Genomic DNA, 8,837 nt, shown 5'->3' on the forward strand with positions numbered 1-8,837 from the left:
TGACAGCTGCACACCTCATCAGCTTGTTGATTGGGGTCAGATACCTGCTCTGCAGCAATAATTCAGACACTTGATTATTTAGGTGCACAGTGCTGGCCAACAGCTGAGATGCTCACAACTCAACAGCTGTGGTTCAGTACACAGTTTTTAGGACCAAAGAGAACAATTTCAGTGTTTTTATAACAGGATATAGGAATAACTACCCTGTGGAAACCACTCCACCTCACTACCAACCAACACCTATCTCTGATACCTCATTACTTCTGGTTTGGCAATTAGGAGTAATTAAACAACCATTCTATCTGTTGGGGCAGGAGAACTGAAAGAACAAACTTGGATTATAAAAGGGGTAGAAGACAGTCCAAAACAAATTATATTTTGGATGGATGGACAAGATTCTATATTTCCATTGCTAAAGAATGTATAGATTTACTAGTTTTGTGGCAAATGCTGATATTTCATTAAAGAGAAAGATCAAAAGAAAAACAAAATTGATGAAACAATGAACAGTAGTATGGAACCTCTACTAAAGAGGTAAGAAATTTAACTAGAAAGTCAAATAATTAAAATTTGCAGTAAGTAAACTCTAAAGACATGTCCCTTACTTTAAGGAAACCCAATGTAGCACGAAATAAGTGGATTTTAGAACCAGTTAGAATTCCATGTGATCTTGGGCAAGCTACTCAAACATCTCTGAATCTTGTTTTTTCTTTCTTTCTGTAAAATGGGAAGAAGTAGAAGAGATGCTACATGTAAAACACCTGACATGTGAAGGCATACATGTCAATTCCCCTTATGAAGTAGGCATTAAGTTATAAAGACTTCTTTTCTTTTTAAATTTTATGTATTTATTTTTTTAGAGAGCAAGGAAAGTAGGGAGGAAGACAGGGAGAGAAACATTGATGGCTATCGCACGCCACCAAATAGAGACCTGGCCTGCAACCCAGGCTGTGCCCTGACTGGAAATTGAACCAGCAACCTTTCAGTTCACAGGCTGGTGTTCAATCCACTGAGACACACCAGCCAGAACAGGTTTTTTTTTTCTTTTAAACAATTTTATATCAAAGTCCCTTTGAACAATGCTTCTGCCACATTTAAAATGTGAAAACATTTACAAAAATGAACTAACTCAAGAACAATTTCAAAAAGTAAGGTATACCTGCACCTTTAATTTAGTGAGTAGAGCTACAACTAGAGATGGCAAGAGAATGTTTAATTTAAAGAAAATATCCAGGAACACAATTTAAGGAACATTAGAGATAGTTTGCCAGGTGAAACTGTTGCAGATACAAGGGAAAACTGAAGGGAAGTGAACTGCACATGTCAAGGACATAGAAACATGTCACAGTCATGAAAGGTAAGGGATTCACAGTAAGTATTTATGAAGAAAACATGCAAGCCACATTTCCAGAAAGTCCAAGTCCTAAAGCAGTCTGTAAAATGTGGACATGATGAGACTCAGAGCAAGGTTGTGCAAATGCAGAAAAGCAACTGAGTAGAGCTCAGTTCCATTTAAAATGTCCCCAGAATCAAACTCCATCACCAGGATGAATACTGCTTACTGACTCCCAATAAGGCCTGCTGTGCATAGGAATCCACACCCTATGTTTAACAGGTATTTCCTCTGTGGAAATTCAGTTTAACCTCCACAGCTTGGATCCTTCTGGGCCACTAGCAGGTTAGTTGGTGACTGTGTTTCTTTTACTTTGTTATATGACTGTCACTTGATCAAGGACTTCCTTATGGAATAGCTACTCATTTATGGACAATTCCTCATTCCTTCAGGCTCACACGTGACATCTTCCTAATATTAAAAACTAGTTTACTTACAATGTCTAAATAAAATTTCTAGGAAAGATGTTCTAACATAACATAATATTCTCCCCCCCATCACCGTGATAGTAGCAAACCAAATCAGTGGGCCAATTGATATATGTGAAAGTCAAAGTAATTAGTAAAAATAGTAAAGCTGAATTTTTCTCTATGTTAAATTACATATTTACACATTATTAATCCAGTATTTACATAAAAGCTGCATTTAATTCAATTTTCTGGGAAATAACATTATTGGAATCACAAATATGGGCTTTAGAGTATATAAGCCACTTAACCATACTCCCAAGTGAGTGTATGTACAAACACAATCTATTTTAAATTGATATATTTCTTCTTATTAAATTGAGTCATCCTAGTGGATAGCCATCATCAACTGTTATTGAAGCAATTCTTGTTCTGTGTTGTTCCAAACATCAGACAATCACCATGCTATCATTTGATGAGTGTCATGAATCAGTGTGAATCTTAAAAACACTCAAGAAATCAAAGCCAAAAACAGGCTGCAACAAAATTCTTACTGAACAAGGCTCAGAAACACAGCATAGAGAAAATAAAATCCATGTTTTGTTCTTTCGGTTTCAATACCTCCACCAAAAATGTTCATTCCATTTTTTAAAAAAACATAAGCCTCTGAAAAGCCACTTCCAAAATACTACATACACAAACCAGTGACTCTCAATTGTAGCTGCATATTAGAATCATTTAGAGAGCATTAAAAAATTATCAATGACCAGAACCCATTCCCAGAGATTCTGATTTCATTGCTCTGACACAGGGGCATGGCAATTGATCTGTCTAAAAAGCTCCCCTGGTAATTCCAATATGCAGTCAGGTGGAGAACCACTACTTTAAACTCATATAGCCTTTTGGAATAATAATTGCTCTGAGATTGGATAAACAGGCTTTTTTTTGCCTTTTAATGAGATTTTATTAAAACTACTCAATTCATTCTATAGCTAATGAATGACTGTTACACTACAGAACCTGTGTTCAGTAATAGAGATGTGCAAGATATGTCCCCTGCCCTCAAGAAGCTCCCTATTAAGTAGGTAGAGAGACTCATAAATAAGTAACTCTAATTAAATATGATAGAGTGTTCCTGAGGTGTAAGCAAATACAGCATGCTTTGCAAATACAGCATGCCTTATATGTCATCCTTGAGCCCAGGTCATGCTACAGTATTCCAATTTTAGTATGTGTTCTACCAAAGCAGGAAAGCCAGAATTTACAGGTTACTGAATACCCAGGCAAGTATTCAGCCTACACAAGGTGAAAACAGTGTGTATTTTGCTATTCTCTTTCACAGAAACTGTTGTACTATGAAGATAGTCGTCTGTTTTCATTTGGATGAATCATAAAATTTCCTTCATGTCACATTATTGATTGTACACTTACCCATAAAACTAAATTTGCAAAAGATACAGTAAATGATTGTGACAAAAATTAGCCAATTACCTATATTTGTATAATAACTTTCCTTTCCAGTAATTGCTATTTTGCTAAAACAAAGTTTGGGGACTATGGTAAGGTGCCATCATTGCTTGAAAGATGTTGTGTAGCAAAATGTTATGAAAACAACAGGCATTCAAAGGAGTTTTTTGTAAGAATTCAAAAAATAAGAAGCATGAGAAAAGAGTTTAAATTTTTTTTAAAGAGATAGCATTCTTTCAATATTCATAAGGATTCAGGCACATGATTCCTTTGAAGATAGATGGGAGTAGTGAGGTAGGGGAAGGACTGATTGGTGAGCTGATCTTGAAAAATGAAATTTATATATATGACACATAGACATGGACAACAGTATGGTGGTAGCCAGAGGGAAAGGGGGGTTGGAGGGAGGTAGAAGTGGGCAAATAGGGATAAATTTGTATGGATAGCCACTTGACTCTGGGTGTATGATGCATTATGCAGATGTTATTTTATTGAGTTGTATAATTGAAACCTGTATGGTTTTATTAACCAATATCACCCCAACAAATTCAATAAAAAAATAAAGTACCTTAGTGAAAATTTAAACCTATTAAGACCTAGGGGTTAAAACAAACTTGTGATACTAATTTGGCATAAGAGAAAATCACAGTTTCAGAGAACTTGGATAAAAATCAACAAAAATCTTTTCAGTACAAATGAACATCTTCAAGGCCTTTCTGTTTGAATCCAAAATTGAACAAATTCTAAGTTAAAATGTACACTGTCAAGCAAGGTCCCTGCAAGAAAATCTCAAGTGAATTTCAATTTCCAGATTGATATATGCTGAGACAATTTACCAGAGAAACCTTCAACCTTTACACAGGGCAAGGAACACCATCATAACATTCTTTACCATGAAGGCCACCTTGAATTCATTATTTCATGGAGTGACATAAATGACACTGACCAAGTCAGATTTTGTAGGATATGAATGAGAGTTCATGTTCACAATAGTTAAGGTGGCCATAGAGTACCTCTCACCTCAAAATTAGCTTGCTCTCCCTGATTATGCAGCTCTGAATCAACAGAAGAGATTAATTTAGTCCTATCAGGTATTTTCTGACAATATTCTATCAATTATAAATCAGCAGAATATTTGCTGTGCTAATGTGAAGCTGATCACTTCTTTTAGATATCCAAAGAGCAATATCATAACTCTTCCAGACCTTAAGGAATCAGAACTAGTAACTAACATGAATTCAATGATGGCTATATTCTGTCATCACTATGTAATTAACATTTTAATTTCACAGTTCCAAATTATGACATTGCTGGCTCATTTAAATCAAATATAACTAAGACATAACAAACAACATTCACCCACATGCACAGACACACAATCATCTGGGGGCTTTGAGGAAACACCTAATCACCTTTACTAGGTGTGAAGAATGAAAAAACCAAGGGGATTTTAAAAAATATATTTGCCTCTCTAGAACTGTGCTATTCACATATGGCTATTGAGCACTTTAAATGTGGCTAGTCCAACAGAGGAACTGAATGTTTAATCTTATTTAGTTTTAATAAATTTAAATTTAGAAAGAGATACTTGATTCCATTATTGGAAAACTTTTAGATATGCTTGGAAAAACTTGGGTATGTGAATCTACTGTTGCAAATGCAAATTTTATGAAACCTAAATACAGATCAGGTATTTCCTATGAAAATTTAGCTTAGTGTCAGAATTGACATGTATTATTGGTGTAAAATACACATTGGATTTCAAAGACTAAGAAAGGCTATAAAATATCTCCTTAATAATTTCTACACTTGTTGAAATTATTGAGGATCACATGTTGAAATGGTAATAGTTTGAATCTATGAGGTTAAATATTTTATTAAAATTAATTGCACCTGTTTTCAATCTTTTAAATGTAGCTATTAGAAAATTTACATATGTAAAATTACATATATGGCTTGCATTCTTTGTCTTTTAGACAGTGTTGCTCTTGAGCACTTCCACAATCACTTCACCAGTGGCACATTTGGATATCCTTCTTCTACTAGACAGGCTGGTCATGTAACAAACAATAGGGGCAAGGAGTAACATGTCGTCTTATCAATTCAGTCTGAGGAAAGTGTGTAGCAAGGTCTACCCACAATCACCAGGTGAGGCAACAGTTATACCTCAACATGGGAGGGGAAAAATGAGTTATCAGCACTTAAACAAATTGAAATCCAGCATTGCAGACAACTTAAAAGAGAAAGAGCCAACTGCTCTAAGGTCTTGGTTTCATTTCCCAAGTTGGGATCTTGAAATAGACAATAAAGCACCACTTTCAAAAAGAGGTACAATGTTTCAATAGTAGCTCTCTAGCAATCCATAAATAATCTAAAATTGCTCTTAAATCTTATCTCCTCAACTTCGAAAGCCACACTGAACTAGGAAATCAACTTCAGATTGCCAGCATTTCCCTCACAAGCAAATCAGCAGGACTGTGCACTTGGAATACGGTTTGACAAGAATGAAAAGGAAACTATTCAAAACAGATTTAAGAAATGGACAATTAGATGAAGAACTGCAGATTTAATTCTCAATCAGCACTGTGATTAATCTGATTCCCTGATTTTCCCTAGTGTAATTGTACAACACAGATGAAAGGATGAGCATTTGGACCGTCAGTTCTATATTCTAGGCTAGCCCAGTGACTCAAACCAGACGGCTCTACCACACTAACCACCATCCCAACAACAGTCGAGGGAAGCCTCGACCACTGATTTTACAGTCATTGCATAACGAGGCATTAAAAATTCCGATCCCCCCAACTCATTCCACGTTTGTCTACACCAGGTGAAGAATTTGCTGAAACTGAACGCACCCCGTCTTAAATGACCCCCTCCAATACGGCTATTGGGTGAACACAAAGGCATCTATCTAATAACCTGCACAATAGACACACACCCCACAATTAAAAACCCTGGATGTTCTTTCTCTTTCTCTCCACACCAGCAAAGGAAATGCAAGCTGCTCTTTTTGTTAATGGTCTACAGCATACGCAAGGTAACAATAACCCCAGCTGTTCCCGGGAAGCAACTATAAAATCGGTTCGGCCACGTCCCTGTGCAACCATCAGATAAAATGCAGACAGCAGATTTCAGCCGGCCCCACGCCTCATGGGATGGCTGTTCTTGGCTCGTTGGCCTCCACCGATCTCTGGGAACCCCCCAGAACCCCACCCAACAGGAGGTCCAGGTACACGTCTATAAATACTCTGGGGTGAGGAGGACGAAGGCGGGGGAGGGGGTAGAGGGCAGGGGTCAGGCCCTGAGCGGGTATGGGTGTGGGAGGACCCGGACCTCACTGAAATGCATTTTCCCATACTCCCGTTCCCTCGCGTGGAGACTCACTTGCCGATCACCTCACACAGCTCGTACACATCCTCGAACAGCACGTCGTCGTCGGCCATGGTCCGGAGGGGACAGCGGCCGCAGCGTGGAGGGCTCCGAAAACGGGGGTGGGGGCGCTAAAGAGCTCGGTGCCAGCTCCCTGGCTTGCCTTCTCCGCTCAGGACCCGCGAGCCTTCAGTGCTGAGGACGCTAGAGTGGGGCCACAAGGCCCAGAAACTGCGGCGCCGTCCTCTGTGGGCTACCGACTCGGCGCGGGCGGCGGGGCCGGGGCTCAAGAGTGAGGGCGGCCCGGGCCCGGCGCCGCCCGCCCGCTGCTCCTCGCTCCGCTGGGCCCGCGCTGCCCGTGCGGATCCTCTAGGACGGCGCGTCGCCGCGCTCTCCGCTCGTCAGCCCACGCCGACCGCTCCCTCCTCCGGGGCTGGCTCTGGCGCAGCGCGGGGCAGCTCGGGCTACAGGGGGGGCCGCTGCAGGACCATGGAGGGAGGAACGCTGCTGAGGGAGGTGGCGGCGGCAGATCGGCGCTGGGGACCAGGAGGCGGCGGCAGAGACGCTCCCTCCTCCTTCTCCTCCTCCCGCCGCCTCCACAGCCTGCCTGGGAGTGGGAGGAGGCTTCGCAGGACTGGTTCTCCGTGCAGGCGGGAGCCACGGCTGCTGCCTTCAGCTCCTCCTCCTCTGCCTTAGCCCAGACTAGCTTTCCAGCACCGTGCACCCGCCTCGCGCACACACGCCCTCCTCCTGCGCGGCCTTCGACTCACAGGCCCCGCCCACTCCAGCCCGCCATGAAACCAGTGGCCCAGGGAAAGGCAACTGATCTGAGCGGCGCATGCGTGCTCCGCGGGACACGTCACAGCGAAAGGATGGGTGAAGGGGATTTTGAAGGGGTGGGGAGTGGCCCGCGGGCTGCCTCTGGGTAAGTGGGGGCAGGTCGGGGTCGTCACCTCCGCGACCAAACCGCGGAAGGGGCTGAGACGAAAGGTCCAGGACCGTACTCACATTTTCAGCTATCTGCAGCGAGAGGCTAGGAATCCCGGCCGCTCCCCACCCACTTCTTTTGTAACCACAGGAAGCCTTTAGCAGTTTTTGCTGGGAATGAGTCCTAATGAATGGGAAAGCTAGAAGAAAGATAGAGAGGTTGTCACTCCAGACCGTGCTAGGCAACAGATGCTTTTATTGCCACTGCCATTCTTTACTGAAAATGAGGACTGGGGAAAGGGGGGTCGTCCACCTACAAATAAAGGACCAAACAAAAACTGTCCAGGAAGGTGTGCAACAGCAAATGACAATTTATACAGACAACTTCTCCCGCATTCTGCCCAAACTCAACAAATTATCCAGCCCCTGCCCCTACTACAAACAGCCTAGAGAGAGGTCAGGAAGGTGAGGACACACAGAGACTTCAAGCCCCTTTGTAAATTCCCCTCCCCCACCAAGGCCACAGGACCTACTCTGCTCTACTCCTGTAAGTGTTACACAATTCAGCATAAAAATACAACTAGAAGGAGTATGCACAGGGTCAGGCAAGGAGTGAGGTTCTGGGTGTTGTCTCTGTACTGGGTTGTATTCAACAGGAAAATTTTTGTTTGAGCATGTGCAGAATGAGCCAATGCCATCAGACAGGTATATGCCTCAGTTGAGGACTAATAAAAAAAACTCTGTTTCTCTGCACAGCAGAAGTGCCCAATTAGTTCATAAGTAAGCTTCTAGAAATCATCTGGTAAAATTCTCAGTGCAGTAATTAAAAAAATAAAGATAATATTTACCAAAGTGTATGGAGTGGGTGGAGACCCATGGCCTATTTTCTATTCAGAAACGTTTTTTGCAAGACCTTGACCACGCCCTCAAGAGGCTGAGAGATTTGCCAGGGTTAAGGATTTGAGTACTAAACCTTTTAAAAATGCAAATCAGGGGGAAAATATAATTTTGTGAGAAGGTTGTCTTCCTTTTCCAAAGAGCTTGTGCATTCACTGGAGAAGGAGCTTTAGTGTCTGAGAAATATCGCATCCATTGAGGATCCCACAGTTCTAAGTCACTCATCCCAAGTTAGCATGTCTGCCTGGTGCCTAATGAATAAGGCATCATTCCATGCTGCCCTGAAGTGCACAGTGACCCTCATGAGTCACCTTGTTACCTTCACTTCCTCTCCCCAGCTCCAGTCTGAGCTTTGCCAAGGTTTGTCAACTTCA

At 41.8% G+C, this 8,837-nt stretch overlaps 1 protein-coding gene across 1 annotated transcript in view; it reads right to left on the reverse strand.

Moving 5' to 3' along the window:
- The window catches only part of CASK (calcium/calmodulin dependent serine protein kinase), a 441,363-nt gene extending 434,052 nt beyond the window's left edge, over window positions 1-7,311 (reverse strand). Inside the window, 1 exon segment of the mRNA XM_028522590.2 lies at window positions 6,655-7,311. Coding sequence (XP_028378391.1) covers window positions 6,655-6,713 — 59 coding nt within the window. The 5' untranslated portion in view covers window positions 6,714-7,311.
- Window positions 7,312-8,837: the final 1,526 nt, after the last annotated feature.

Source organism: Phyllostomus discolor, chromosome X (assembly GCF_004126475.2).
Source record: "Phyllostomus discolor isolate MPI-MPIP mPhyDis1 chromosome X, mPhyDis1.pri.v3, whole genome shotgun sequence".
NCBI lineage: Eukaryota > Metazoa > Chordata > Mammalia > Chiroptera > Phyllostomidae > Phyllostomus > Phyllostomus discolor.